Source organism: Mastigoproctus giganteus, unplaced genomic scaffold, assembly GCF_048544385.1.
Source record: "Mastigoproctus giganteus isolate SK-2022 unplaced genomic scaffold, ASM4854438v1 scaffold_15, whole genome shotgun sequence".
Lineage (NCBI taxonomy): Eukaryota > Metazoa > Arthropoda > Arachnida > Uropygi > Thelyphonidae > Mastigoproctus > Mastigoproctus giganteus.
The window spans coordinates 2,647,600-2,664,048 of record NW_028328292.1 but is presented as its reverse complement, the minus strand read 5'-3'; the positions used below and the strand labels follow the sequence as shown (position 1 = coordinate 2,664,048).

Here is a 16,449-nt window from a genome sequence, read left to right as displayed (position 1 = left end):
CCAAACAGGACATATACCAAACGAATTTTTCCCATAAGAAATAAAGGGAAAATGATTAATCCATTCCCATGAAAAAAAATCCTATTGTTATTGGCATCTTATACAGTGTCCCTGATCTTTGTTTGGTAATCAATTTCACCCCATTCGCAACGTTAGCAGATTTAACGTCTTTGTTTTTCACAATCGTAGATACTGTCATTCTTGGCATACGGTATGCAGCAGCCAACTCCCAGATACGCATGCCACCTTCATACTTATCAACAATCTTTTTTCACCTCCGTGGTAATCCTGCCCCATTTTCTTCATTGCTTGGCTCTTCTCATTAACTTTCCTAGAACTTATGGTTAATGAATTTACAAAACATCTACGCGAAAAAACAAACACGTGAAATACAGCGCGGGCTGTTCACTGAATGGTAGAAACTGTCGTACTGACGTTCATGGCAGAGATGCCAGATTTAACCCCCTCTCCAAAAACCGAATTCAGTCGATCGAGGATGTGCGCGCGCATACGTCCTCGGTCGGTTTTATTTGGAAAGCCGAGTGAGGAAGGGCACATTACTTTGCTAGCGTCCATCCTTGGTCGGCTTTTATTTGGTTTTTGGGGAGGGGGTTAAGATCTGGCATCTGAGTCGTGGCTTTGTCTTGAGAGAGGTAAACAAGGGTAGTGCGCGGTGTTGTGACTCATTTTGAAGCATGCAAGTCTTATTCCAAACAAAGGTTGTATACCAAACAAAATTTTTTGCGTCCAAACAGGGCATATATCAAGTTGGACTTATTCCAAAGCAGATGTATACTGAGGTACCTGTGTGCGTGCATGTATGTGTATATATAAATAAATAAAATTACATGCACATGAATATATAAAACAGCATACATTATTGTCCAGGACATCTAGAAGATAGACCTCAGTTTGTAGTCAAACCATGAAAAACTGCCTCGGGCCATCTTACTATTTCTGCATAATTTCATCAGTAGTTAAGGTCCAACAGATGGCTTTCTTCAGGCATTCACCAAGTCCAGACATGACCATTATCCTGATAGACCATTATCCTGCAACCTGTCACTTCAAAGCACATGTTTCCATTTGTCTACAGTTCAAGAACAGCAGACCTTACACCAAGCTAACTGGAGCCTTGCATTAGTTGGAGTTATTAGTGGCTTGAGGATGGCTACATTACCATGGTAACTCATATCAGGGAGTATCCTGTGCACTGTACTGGTGTTGATGATGTGTCCCAATTATCTCACTGAGGGCCTATGTATATGCCGCAATCTGTATTCCAAGCAGATAATTCTTTGCTGCAGGGCTCTCTTGTTGTGTTCTATCAACTGCTTTGTAGGTTTCTGGGTTATTTTGTGACAGTTTCAGCACTAATCTGCTTCCATTTGCAGATCACATCACCACTTGTCAGCCTATGAACCCTCACTGCTGTTGAAATGTCAAGTATAGATTTGATTACTTATTTGGCATCCTATTATCATTCTCTGCTTAACTCAAGTCAATTGTAGTAACTTGCATTTACAATGTGTGCTACTACCACCACCTCAAATGCCTACAACTATATTTTATAGTTGTCTGACATGTGGTGCTTGGGTTGGACATGACCACCTATCAATGGAGCAGTATTGATTTTTTTTTTTTTTTTTTTTTTTTTTTATGGTAGGTGTGTGTGATGCTAAATAATCCTGGTTTCCTTGTGCTGATTTGCCATTATTATTAAATACTTTAGCAATAAGTAAGCAAAATAAATAAAATATTGTCTTGTTTACTTCTTTGTTAATCCTAATGTACTTCCCCTTATTAGTATAAGCAATTTTTAAATTGTCATTATTTATGAAATGGCTTCTATTCCAAAAATTCAATACCAGTTTACCAGTGCTGCTTCTTTCTTGTAATTTCGAATTCTGACTTCATAAACTCGGATTATTGTGATTTTTTGTAATATTGTTAATCCTTCAGTAGACACAAGCGAAACAACTCCAGTGTTATTTAAACTTCCATGCAAAAATTCTGCCTTAGTTTGCTGAGACTTTACTTTGCTAGACACCTCAGCCCAGAGGTCAAAAGTGTTATACAGCCACTCCCTGACTTATGTAAGGATTGTGTTCTGCAGAACTCTATGTAAATAGAATTTTACACAAGCCGGAATTTGCATAAATGCTTATGCAGCACTTGCAACTATGCTCGCTGATTTGATTGAAGCAAAAAAGAAATGTTCGATGAACATGTAAATAGAATTATTTATTTATTTATTTATTTATTTATTTATTTGTTTATTATTATTTTTTTTTTTTTTTTGCATCTAATGCACAGGAAAATTACAAAAATTTCAAAATTATAAAATTGCAGAGAGAGGAGACGGGCATAACGTCAACAAGTTTTACCTTTCGACCATAGTTGCCAGAATTAACTCTCCAGCTGGTAAGTACACCACTGCGGAAGTTGAGGGCTGTGGAGATTTAGAAGGGATCTGCAGCAGCAGAGAAATTTTTTTTTTTTTTTTCAGCAAAATTTCTCTGCTGCTGCAGAATCGGCACTGATGACTTTTCCACACACTTGTTTTGGAAACCAGAGTGATGCTTAAACCTATTAAACCACCCGTTACTTGGCTTGGGGTTCACCATACTCATTCTTAATGTCTTCATAAATACTTCTTGCTTTTGGTTGAATGGCCATTAGACGCAAGGGCATTTGCTTCTGAATCTGATTTTCCATCCATATTGTTAATAGCTTTTCCATCTTTGATATAGCACCCAAAAGCTGTTTTAGACCTAATTCCCATGGAATAGATGACAAACTTTGTTCTGCTTCGTACTTCTTAAATCATCTTCATTTCTAAATCAGTTTTGTTCTGTTTCCTAGCCTTGCCACCACTTACATTTTCCATTGGTTGTTTTCCCTTCACCATTGTAATAAGTTAATAGGAATGAAGACAAGATCCTGAAAACTTGTTTTTTATATGATTGAAGATTTCAGTGAAGGGGAAACATATCCCCAAAATATCATAACGTAAAAACCCACAATTCCAGTTATCAGGATTATTGCAAATGCAATAAGAGTTTACTACCTGTTTATAATTAGATGCACTAACAGAAAAAGCCCAATAAACTGGAAAGTGCATATTCTTTTATGGTCGTGACTTCAAGAAATGATTCTTATAACAGAAAATACGATAACGATGAAAGGGTAGTGCTCCATTATAAAATGACCTTTTACAGAGATAAATAGCTTGGTTATATATAGAAATTTTCAACTTTCAAGGTCTTGGAACGAATTACAAAAAAATAATTAAAAACCCCCAGTGTGTTATTGGGTTCACATTGTGATGTGTTCACAGTATCTTCATTTATTCCTACTGGATGCAGAATAAGTTTCCACGTGTTTTTTTTGTTTGTACTGGCTGGCAAAACTTACGTAAAGTCGAATTTTCGTAAGTAGAGTATTACGCAAGCTGTGGAGTGCCTGTATAGCGCACAACTTCACTTTAACAGAAACAGTTTTAAGTATGAACTTTTCAGAAGAGGTCATTTGTTCTTAGATTCAGAAGTCCTTCCCCCACCTCTTTCAGGATGACTTATCACAAATATGATGTTTCTTTTACAGAGACAAGTGATATGTTTGTTGCTACCTGAAATATTTAATGTGAACTGCACTTCTACTTCATGGCCTAGGAAAAGTGTTTATTTGTAATCTTCTCTTTTATATGGAAGAGAATGGGGGCCTTTTATGATTGATGCTCTTAATAAGACAGCTCTATTATTATTGTTTACTCAATTTATTGCTTATACTTCATCTAGGAGGAGTTTCTGAGGTTTGCTTTGCTTCTACAGCTCATCTTTTTCTATGCTAAATGATAGTGATTATTCAATGTTAGACCATTTAATTGAAAGTAAATTAACATTATTTTTATATTGTCAAGTATCAAAGAAAGTTTTTTATTTATTCGCCAGCATGGCCATATAGGTTAGAGAGCAGTTTACGATTAATCCTCTTGGCAAGAATGTTATTTCTGTATTTATCAATTAGATAATAAATATAAATATTAGATATACAAATTTTTGTATTTCTAAATATTAGATGAGAAATAATCATGAATGATTTTGAACCATGTTCATGTAGTTGTGCTCTTGTGGTGTTCTACTCTGCTTGGGTACATCAGGCCTAGAACGTAGCAGATGTATAGTAAGTACTCATTAATCTGACTTCCCCCCCCTTTCCCCTTTTACTGGTAACTTTAGTTAGGTTTTTGGAATAGATCAATATTTGAACAATGTTAAGAAAACTCTAAAATCTGTATCTTGAAACTAGACCCAATCTGTTCTGTCAGGTTTTTATTATACAGTCAGACCTCTTTTATGAACTTCCATGTTGTGAATTTTTCTATGTAGCGAACTTTTTTTTTTTTTTTTTTTTTTCCTCGATTCCCTCTTGGTCATTACACTGAAAATAGTTTTCGTGTGACGAAGAAAATTTTCCATATAAAGAATAGATTTTGAGAGACCTGGGTATGCATTGTTCGCACCTCTGGCATTTAGGCAACAGAGCTGACACTGTAGAAAGCACGAAGTAAGAACTAAAAGGATTAAGAATTAATCACTTTAGCTTTTAATAACTAAAGGCTTTAATTCTTAAGAGCATTCCACAATTTAGTGGTGCCCATTAAGCCTTTATAGTACCGAGAAGTTGTGCTGGTCAACTATTATTACTGTACTATTTATATGCCCACAGTCATTGGCAAAGATTAAGGCATATTCCTGATGGACATTGGCTCTGCTCAACCTCTTTTCTATTTTAAGCACCCTATTAGAAAATTAGGAGAGTGATTTTCCTTTATCCTGGAAATTCATCTGTTTCACAGAAATGAGTCATCCACTTTCATTAAATTTCATCTACCTCTGTATGGTAGGTACAAGTGGTCCCTAAATTAGTTTTTTTGTTTTAACTGCTGTGCAAATAACATTACAATGTTTAAGAGGAAATCCTTGTGTAGTGGAAGTGCTTAATAGTGTAGATCAGGGTGTTTAAAAAAAAAAAAAAAGTTGCTTTAAAATTTTTGGTATCCCTGCTAGTAGTGTCAACCATTCTGAAAAACAGTTTTGATTCTCAAAGTTTTTGAGGAAACGGGACCCAGTCGGAAGGATGCAAAGTTATGCCTGCACGAAGATGTAGATGAAGCTGTTTTTAAGTGGGTGAAGTTGATTCAAGACCAAAACACGCTGATATCTCAGGGCCATTAATAAAAGAAAGGTTATGGAATATGCTTTCTTTTTTCTGGGGCGTAAAGCATTCCAAGCCAGTTCTAGTTGGCTGCACAAATTTAAAATGCACCATGGCTTACTCAAAAGTTATTTCTGGTGATAGTGGGGTTGTAATCGAAGAAGGCTACCCATTGGAAAGAAACTGTTTTAAAAAAAAAATTATGGACTACAAGCCCAAAGATATTTTCATTATTGATGAAACAGGTCTATATTTTAAACTTTGCTGAACAAGACACTTGCCTTTTTAAAGGTGATAATGTGTAGGTGGTAAGAATACTAAGGAGAGAATTAGTCTTGGTTGGTGCAAATTTGCCTGGTAATGAAAAATAAACTTTTGGTAATAGGCAAAAAGTAAATCCTGATATTTCAAAGGAGTAAGGTTGTTAGAGTTGGATTACAACAAAAAAGCTTGGATGACAAGTGAAATTAAGTCAAATCAATAACAATCTATAGGTTGGTTGGTTCCCACTTGGTAATTTCAAAACTTACAAGTGGGAAGCTTATTTTCTTCCCTTCGAATACTTCTAAATTGCAGCCAATGGACCAAGTACATTATCAAGAATTTGAAAATGTACTACCAAAGGCACATACTGAAAAAATTTTCTACTGTGAATAGAAACCAACCAACCTATAGATTCTGTTATTGATTTGCAGATGTACATATCAGAGTTGGCAAAAGTGTGGAGTCAAGATGTGATGGAAACAATTGAATTGTTTAGCAAAAGCAGGCATTTGCTAAAATGCCAATTAACAGCAATGAGGGGGATGAACTGCTACAAGACATTGAACAGTCTTGTGAAGAAATCCAAGCAAGAGGTTTGATCATTGGAGAAATTGTTCTTGAAGAATTTTTAGGAGTTAAATGATGTCATAGTAGCTGAATATCTAAGTGACACCAACATTTTGGAGAATATTCAAAGAACTAGTGACAATATTGCCGATGAGTTGGATGAAAATGAGGGGAAGGCAATGAGGGCAATATTAAACCTTCCAAATGTGAAATGTTGGCAGTACAGTTGGTCGTTGACTTACAACCGGCTTTTGTTCTGACTGACTGGTCGTATGTCGGCCATATATTTATTAACAGTATTTTTTAACCTTTCTAATCTTTTTATCATCTTTATAATTTGTTTTTATCATCTTTTATTTTTCATTTTAAATACAGTAATGTTTTTATCTTTTACGTAGCGATACTGTACATACATCTTTGTTTCTACGCCTAGGTGTGTTTTCTCTCTGAGGTTAAATTCAAATGTTCTCTACATTTTAATTGGTTTATTATTCATACTGTTTATAAAAAACAAAACTATAATTATATTGTACATAATGTGAAAAATACTGTACATATTGTACTGTAAACACAAAAATACAATCTAAAATTAATACAAATGAAATTTACAAAATCAATTTTTAATCTTTGCTTGTGTTGGGTTATGCATCATCAGGGTCATGTTCTTGGGTTGAGGTAGATGTTTATTTATAGAGACATTATGCAAAGCAAATCTTTTTTTTAAAACGCTTAAACCACCCAGTACTAGCCTGAAAATCTTCTGCGTAATTGTCTCCGGCGTGTGATTTTAAACTCTGAAACAAACTTCTAGCCTTTGCTTGCACTGTGTGAAGGCTCACGGGTGTGGGGTTTTTTTTTTTTTTTGTATTAAATCTTCCATCCACATAAACAATTTCTCCATTTCATGGATGGGTTCCCGTTGTTGTTTGGTTAAAATTGTAGACTTAATAGGTGCAGAACCTTTCACAGCTTCCTGAATTCTTTTTGTCCTAAAGTCTCGTCGATACTGTGGAATGTGATAACCTAAAGTCACGTGCTATCGTATTCACTTTCTTTCTGCCTTCATACTGCTGGATAATTTTCATTTTGCACTCTAAATCAATAGTTTTCCTTGACTGGCGTATATGTAGATGAAGGCATTTTCCTTTTACTAAACATTTTATGCATATTTCAGTAGAATTTTAATTAATACACCACACACAACAGATGCTTGAAAGCAACTGGGTGTATGTAGTAGTAGTGGCATGTGATGCAAGAAAGCAAGTGTATGAGCTTATGCAGCATCAGCAAAAAAAATCACACCATTCCCTCCAAATGCCTGTCCAGTTCCTCCTTAAATTTATTCAACCTATCAACTTCCACAACGACATATGGAAGTTTTGTTCCAGCAATTAACCACCTACTGGCTAAAGGCAAATTTCCGCACATCTATTCTACATCTGTCTTTTCTTAATTTGAATTTATGTCCCCTTAGGTTTGTAATCTGAACAAGTGGAAGGATCCCATCAGAATTCAGCGTACTCAACCCATTCAAGGCTTTATACACCTCAATCAGATCACTGTGCAGGTACCTAGTTTCCAGCCACTGCAATTTGCAGAAGTTAAGCCTCTCTTGGTAAGAGGATCCCTTCATTCCCCTCACCAATCTTGTTGCCCTTCTCTGTCCACGCTCAAGCAAATCCTCATCCTTCCTAAAATGAGGTCTCCAGACCTGTACGATATGTGAGAGAGAGCAACTGAGTATGTGCCTGGTGCTGTCCTCAGGCCTCCCGTCATCGATGTGCCTCCTCACCTGGGTTATGGGTGTCCTCAGTAGTGACTTCCTGATTTATTATTAATTTATTCATTTATTTATTATTTTTTTTTTGTGGTCATAAGTGCGGCTGGTCGTAAGTCAACGACAGCATATTTGAAACTTTGCGTTGAGGCCTTCAGTGTAAAGAAAATGTGCCATAAAATATGAGTGCTTAAACAAATGCGAGCATTTTTATGAATGATGTACAGTAAAATCCAGTGTACAACAAAAAAAAAAACCCAAATATTTTAAGACAATTCTTAAGTGTGCTAATATATTGTGCACATCATGTAAGTAGTAATTTCTTAATGTGTGTAAATAAACTATTTTAAAATGTTAAGAAAATTTATTCATTCCCACTTATCTCTCTCTCTCTGTAAAATTTCACCTAAAGCAAAGGCTATTAAATGATAAACATGCTTATGTCATTAGCACTCTATGCAACAATTTGTATAATTTTCATAATTTAATTTATCCTCCTAATGTAATTTTTAATAGTGGTATTAGATTATAATAATGTATCTCTAATGAGTGCACAGTAAACTAAAGAAAAGATACATTTAACAAAGTTATTACTATAACCATGTGACAGTTCTTAATGACATATGTATGGGTGAAGGCTTATGTAGCTGAGCCATCTTCTTGCTTGTATAATGCCATACAGGTGACCCCCGCTTAATGCTGATAATTCTGTTTCCAAAAAACAGAGCACTTAGTGAGCGCTGTATTCCCATAAAATAACATGTATTTTTGAGTTGCGGTCTATGCCATAATTTCCTAATCAATAATAACTGGTAGTGAAAAGATGCACAAATGTTGGTCAAATTATTTAATATATAAAAAAATTTGTACATATAGAATATTATATATGTATATAATTATGTGGTAAGCAACTACATTTTACAGGGTGTCTCAAAAATATTGGTACAAACGTTTAGGGGAGGTAGGTAACATCTAAAGGAATGTGAATCGCATAGGAACCCATAACCGAAAACGTCACCGTAAGTCTGTACACTGCGCTGTTCATCAGTTCGCGAGAGGGAAAATTTCTGGTTTACTCATTCAAGCAGTAGTTGCCGCATGAAGAGCATGCATCGATATACAAACTGTGAGCTGGCAGACATGCACCTAGTATATGGATTAGCAGAGGGCAATGGACAAGCTGCTCAACCAATTTATGGAGAACTCTTCACAGACAGACATGTACCGGACCACTATTTGTTTGCGTGTGTGCGTCAAAATTTGAGATTATGGGTCATTTAGAGGTAACAGGAGTAGTGAGAGCAGACTACGTTTGACACGAACTCCCGCCATGAAAGAAAGTGTGTTGAATGCCGTCCAGAATAATCCTACTACCAGCACACATGTCGTTGCCTCTGCCTTAGGAGTGTCTCGTTGCAGTGTACAGCATGTCTAGCACCACGATTCCTTACACCCCTTTCATCTTCAAAGGGTTCAGTTACTGCTCCCCCAAGATCATCCTGCACGTGTGGCTTTTGCGCAGTGGTTTATCCAAGAAATTGTTCAAGACTTGAATTTTCCAGCCTATGTTTTGTTCACGGATGAGGCTTATTTCACTCTGGAAGGCATTATTCAATCAGCACAATGCTCATGTGTGGGCTCACGACAACCCACACGGTGTGAACCCCCATGCGGCACAACAAAGCTTCGCAATAAATGTGTGGGCAGGTATGGTCGGTGACTGCTTATTTGGCCCATACCTGTTACCATCCTGCATGAACTCCGCTGAATATCGGATCTTTCTTGAACAAGTTCTACCAGGGTTACTTGGCGATGTTCCAGCAAATGTGAGATGCAACATTTGGTTTCAACATGATAGGGCCACCTGCCCATTATGGAAGGTGTTTGTGACCATTTGAACAGGCGTTTTGGGTGTGGTGGACCTGTTGCCTGGGCCCCCACACTCACCTGATTTATCGAGCCTTGATTTCTTTCTGTTGAGCCCCTCAAATCTATCGTATGAATCTCCTGTGGAGATGGAAATGGATCTTGTGGCAAGACTCATCTGCGCTGCTGCTACTGTCAAAGAAACTCCAGGTGTGTTCAACCGCGTCCGCCAATCCATGTTGCATCGGTGTCACGCATGCATTGCATGTCATGGTGGAACCTTCGAGCATCTGTTGTAACATACGAAATGCATCCATCTCGTACTCCATTGTTAATATTATGCCAAATAAAAGTTTGCCACTAATTGTCTGGTGTCATTTCTGCTTCTTGTGCCTCTGCTACTACTTTCCCATGAAGTTTCCAGTTATGGGTTCCTATGCAATTCACACATCCTTCAGATGTTACCTACCTCCCCTAAATGTTTGTACCAATATTTTTGAGACACCCTGTATATTAAACTTAAAATGGCAATTAAAATCATGAATTTATTAATCTGATTGCCCTGGTCTGTCAAGTTTTCGTATCTTTAGACTGAAAAATGTTGATTGTACTTTGTTCCTGCTCCTCTCCTACAAAATGTAAAGATTCATTTCTATCTTTAAATTTCTTATTACCTTAGAACTTTGTTCCATGGCACAGTTGTTTTCCCAGAAATAATTGCAAATTTTGCAGTCAGCGACTTTATTGGTTCTTTGTCTGTTGCATCTTGATCATTTTCTCCCTCAATTGCAATCAAAAGCCCTTGTTCTTTTGTCATTTCCATGTGGTTTAGATAGGCCATCCCCGTTGTTGTTGATCATCTCTTGTACATTGTCAATTTTGTCCACTCCTGATTCTTTTCTGAGCTCAACAATTTGTGCTTTTAACTTTCTCAACCGAATCATCAGGTTATTGGGGATCCTTCATGCAATTCTTCCAAACTTTCCTCCATACTCCCTGGTTTTCTGAGTCACTTCATCTCAGGCACTTGAAATGTTGTAGGTGGCAGTTTTAATGTTGTAGGATTTCCAAAACTCCTTTAGGCTAGGTACATTTTCACCATAATAGCTTGGGAAAAGTGTTCCTTATGTAGTAAGCTTTAAATGTGACAATAACACCTTGGTCTATTGGTTGGATCAGAGATGGTAGTGTTTGGAGGCATGTAAAAAAAAAAAAAAAAAATTTTATATGATCAAGTCTTCTAAGCTTGCTTTGCTTGCGTGTCGTGGCACGCAAGCAAAGCGAGCGTCCATGATCAGAATTGCTTTATTAAGGTTATTTTTTGCACAATATCTTTCCACTGCAGGACAGAGTACCAATCAACAAAAAGAATCCTGGTTCCAAACTTTTTTTATTAGCCTTCCAAATTATTGGTAAGTTTGATTTTGTGAAGCATTTAAGAGCATTTGGATTTTCGGAATGATAAACTAAAGGGGTTTTAATTTAAAATCCTTTGCAGCATTACCACCAGCAATAAAGTCAACCAATCCTTTGCCGCTTTGAAGCCTGGCAAGTTTATTTCCTTCTTCCAATATGAAACTTCTTTTAGGAATTAGTTTCCAAAAAAGTCCTCTTTAATCATCTGTTAAAAACTTGTTGAGCAATCTAACATTCCTCTTCAATAATTTTAACAAGTTCTTTTTTTGGCTCCTTCAACAAGTTTCGGCTCCTTCTTGATCTGCACTTGTGGCTTCTCTCTCTGAATTGATGTGTTGTGTAGGTTATAGCACTTTTTAAATCTATTGAATCAGCCCTTACTAGCGTTAAATGGTTACACATTTTTTTTTTTTTCCCCGAAGTTAGCTTTCTTCAGATCTTCATATAGGTTAATTGCTTTTTCTTTAATAATAATTGAACTTAATGGAATTCTGGTATTATCTTAATTAAAATTATTTAGAGATCTCTCCATTTCAATCATAATAGCCGGCCTGGCCCTAGACAATTTAGTTGTCTGCAATGGAAAGCTGTCTTTCCTGCAGCTGAAATTAATTCTTTATTTTTTATAATTGTTCTTGCAGTTGAACCTGCCAGCCCTAAATTATTACACACATCCACTTGTCATTGACCGGAATTGATTTGCTTCAAAATGTCTAATTTAATTTTTTAAACTTTTTTTTTTTTTTTTTATTTTTTTTTTTACAGCAACCAGATGTTGATTTTTCATTCTGAGTTTTGCATTAATTATGATGCAATGTTCAAGTAAGCTGTCTGTTAGAGACAATGTCTAACACCATACTGAGTGATGACTAGACTTTCGATCAATGCACATACTGCAAATATTAAAAGCAGACTGCTATTCCTTAACTTCATATTTCCAAATGTTGATCTCAGAACTATATAACAAGTCACTGGGCTGTAATTAATTCAGCATGGGAGAAGATTTTACTGAGCATATGAAACATTTTATTGCTGTTTTGCTATTCATTCTCGTGCTATCGGCTACATCAAATGAAACATTTTCATTAAACATGCCAAAATTTAGTCTGTAAAAGAATTTAATTAAAAGATTCAATCTTATACACTGTTAAGAGCATTATTGTAAGTTGTGATAGTGTTACAGTGAGATAGAGGTTATAATATAAGAACAGCGTTATAGCAAATCAGCATAAAGTGAACCAAATTTTAACGAGGGCCTACTGTATTGGTTTCTCTGTTATTCTTTTATCTAGAAGTGTGGGATTTCTAAGGCACTGAATTTCAAAACTGAAATTTCATCAGAAATGCTTGCTTAGTAGTCAGTTTTCTTGGAAATGTATTTCAAAAATATAAATTTTATTTTTGGTTATAATGCAGTTAGCGTATAATGTGGGTATTAAAGTTAACCCTCCAGAAGCTGCATCATATTGTGCTGTACTCAGTATTGGAGTGGGAGAGGGCAAGAAAAATATTCATATGGCCACATAAGCTTTATAACAGAAGTTTCCTGTTTATGTATATTTTTTATGCATCCTGCAAAAAAAAAAAAAATCGTGAGGATGGAACAGAATACTCAAATTCTGCAACTATTCTTCCTGAATGATGCCACATCTCTGATCTTTCTGGCCAGTTTTGTATATTTAGTTTTTTAATGGAGAAAGAATATTAAAATTGCATTAATATATCACCATATAGTAATACCGTACTGTGTAATATGTACAAATAGACTTATTCCATTATGCTGCTTCAGAATCATGAGGCTTCTTTGCTTTTCACCATTTAATCCTCTTGCAACCTAAAGTCTTCCACACAACTCACATCAGTATCCCACACAACTACCTTCATTAGAAAAGGGTATAAAACTACTGAAATAGGTCAAAAATCTATTGTTTTGTTTCAAATGTTTTTTTGCAGAAAATTCATAAAATAAGCAAGAATGAATATATATATATATATATATATATATATATATATATATATATTTATTCTATTTTTAAGAGCACTAAAAGGGAAGCTAAAATGGTTCTTTCACTGATATTTATAGGCTTATGTAATATTCTCATCTAAAACAGTTCATCTTTCTTACAGCATTGAAATAGATTCTTTGTTTGAGGGTGTGGACTTCTATTCCACTATTACAAGAGCTAGGTTTGAGGAACTGAATGCAGATCTCTTCAGAAGTACTTTAGAACCTGTAGAGAAAGCATTAAGAGATGCAAAAATGGACAAAAGCCAAGTACAGGATATAGTATTAGTTGGTGGTTCTACTCGTATTCCAAAAATTCAAAAGCTTCTTCAAGATTTCTATAATGGCAAAGATCTGAACAAGAGTATTAATCCTGATGAGGCTGTTGCATATGGAGCTGCAGTGCAGGTCAGTACATAAAAATAACTTTTGCATATATTTTAAAATAACTAGTAGTTTTAAATATGGATCAGCAATCAATAATGATATAAGTAAATTACCTTCATTAAATTATTAATACAGGTGACCCCCGCTTAACGCTGATAATGCGTTCCGGAAAAAACAGAGCGCTAAGCGAGCGCCGCATTCCCATAAGGTAATGTATGTATTTGTGAGTTGTGGTCGGTGCCATAGGATATTTCCTAATCAATAATAAATAGTAGTGAAAAGATGCATAAATGTCAGTCAAAATATTTAATATTCAAATATTTGTACATATAAAATATTCTGCATTACATACGTATATGATTATGTGGTAACTACTTATGTATCAAAATTAAACTTAAAATTCCAATTAAAATCATGAATTTAATTATGAAAAATGAGTCTTTTGGGTTGAACTTTGGCCCTCTTCCAAATAAACTGAAAGGGTATTAATTTTAAATCCTCCACAGCTTAATTACCACCCAACAATAAAATCAATTGATCCTTCGCTGCTTTGAAACCTGGCATGTTTTTTCTTCTTTCAATATGAAACTTCTTTTTCCACAAAAGTCCTGCTTCATCTATGTTATAACCTTGTTGAGAATTATAACACACAATACCCCTCTTCAATAATTTTAACAAGTTCTTTTTTGAAAATTTCGCTCCTTGATCTGCACTTGCACCTTCTCCCTGGATTTTAAATCTATTCAACCAGCCCTTACTAGTTTTAAATGGTTCCAATTTTTTTTTTTTTTTTTTTTTTAGGTGAGTTTTCTTCTGATCATCATATAGGCTAATCTCTCTCTCTCAATTTTTTTTTTTTTATTATTTATAATATTTAACATAACTGAATTCTGCATTGGATATTATCTTCAATAAAATTAGTTAGTCTTTCCATTTCAATCCTAATAGCCGGCCTAGTCTTAGTTGCTTGCAGTGGAACAGCTGTCTTTCCCACTGCTAAAATTAATTCTTTATTTTTTCATAATTGTTCTTACAGTTAAACTTGCAAATCCTAAATTATGGCACACATCCCCTTGTCTTTGACCGGATTGATTCACTTAAAAACATCTAATTTAATTTTCAAATTCAGTAGTATTTTTCTTACATTTATAGTCTTCGTACTGCACCCAGATGTTGTTGCTTTTTCATTCTTATTGGCCATTATTAACTCTTCGAAAATGTAACTGTGTTGGTGGCATTAATTATGATACAATGTTTGAGACATCGAACATTGTTACGATATTAGACATTGTTATGCACGATGTCTAATACTATACTGAGTGATGACTGGACTTTGGATAAATGCATGTAATGCAAATATTACAAGCAATATACGTGATCATTTTTTTTAAAATGTTGATCTCGGAACTATGTAACAAGTCACTGTACTGCAATTAAATTAGTGCACGAGAGAATTTCACTGAGCATGGGAATATTTCTCAAGTCGGCATGGGAAACGTTTTAACCGTATTTTTATATTCATTTTCAAGCTTGTGACTCCATCAAATGAAAAGATTTCGTTAAATATGCCAAAAATGCAATCTGTAAAAGGGTGTTATAGTGATCTGTGACAGTGTTATAGTCAGATATGCAAGAACAGCATTATGGTGAATCAGCGTAAAGCGAACCGCGTTATAACAGGGGCCTGCTGTACTGGTTTTGAATTAAGATTCTTTCTCATTTGATTAAAGCATAATCGGTTTTTTGTACTTTAGTTATCCTTGCATTAATTAATGATAGGTAATAATGAAATATGCAGAACTGAATGCCAATTGTATTTGCTGGTTATGCCACTTACCTTCAGAAAAGGTTGAAAATAGACTTGGTTTAGTATTTTATACTTAATTTTGTGAGAGCATATATGCAATAACTTTTCTTAGTTACTCTTGTACTAGCTTAGTAGTCTTGGCACATTTTAGCCTTAGTTGCTAATGTGCCAAAAAATCCAAACAAACCAAACCAAACTAGCTCAGTGGTTCAACTTTTTTTTTTTTTTAATAACAACAAGTAATTTATTTTATTTTGCGCCACCTCTACTCAACTTTCTCAATATATTATAATATTAAAAATATAAATGTCATATGATATTTATTACAATAATATAATTATTAAAATTACATTTCATAATACAGATTATATATATATAAACAGTATATAATTTTATTCTTTATATAGAGGTACTAAGTAAACATCAAGGTGACCACAAAATTAAAGATATTGTACACCGTTTTATAATGAAATTAACATAAATTAAATAATAAGTTTAAGTAACTTAAACCCAAATTGCGTGGCACCCTGGTCGAAAACCACTGTACTAGCTGGTAGAGAGAGCGAGAGTGCGAACTTGTCCCCCTGCCACTCCTCTTCTGGATGTTATCTTTCCATTTTACAGATGCCGCTTCCCCACTACTGCTCTAGAGCAGTGGTGTCCAACCTGCGGGCCGAATCTGGCCCGCGAATAATTTTTACATGGCCTGCATGGAAAGTGAACTAAAATAACATTTTAGAAAGTCTCGTCATGGTGTGTGCAAGCGTAGATCTATACTGTATCAAACATATACAAATGTGTATATGTGCAGTCATATATATGCTAAATACAGTTATATATACATATCTATCTTTTTGTATTGTTAAATTCTCCTATTTTGATATAACTTGTTCATTGTATTGAATTGTTATTAATTTGTACTGAATTAAAAAAATCATCCTTAAAAATGTTCCAAAAGAGGAAAGTCTATTTGGAGTGTTTTTAATCAAAATTGTACCAGATACTATTTCTTCATAAGAGTACGATGGAAAAGTAGTGTTTGGTGTGCAAGGAGACTGTGTTAGTTTTTAAAGAATATAATTTAAAATGACACTATGATATAAATCTTGTGATCAATATAAAGGAGTCTTGCAAAAAGAA

The 16,449-nt window shown here is 34.9% G+C and overlaps 1 protein-coding gene across 1 annotated transcript in view; it reads left to right on the top strand.

Annotated features, from left to right (window-relative positions):
* The window catches only part of LOC150074909 (heat shock cognate 71 kDa protein-like), an 80,059-nt gene that overhangs the window by 44,314 nt on the left and 19,296 nt on the right, over nt 1-16,449 (top strand). Inside the window, exon 5 of the mRNA XM_090389354.1 lies at nt 13,238-13,523. Coding sequence (XP_090245480.1) covers nt 13,238-13,523 — 286 coding nt within the window. The remainder of the gene's footprint in view (nt 1-13,237; nt 13,524-16,449) is intronic.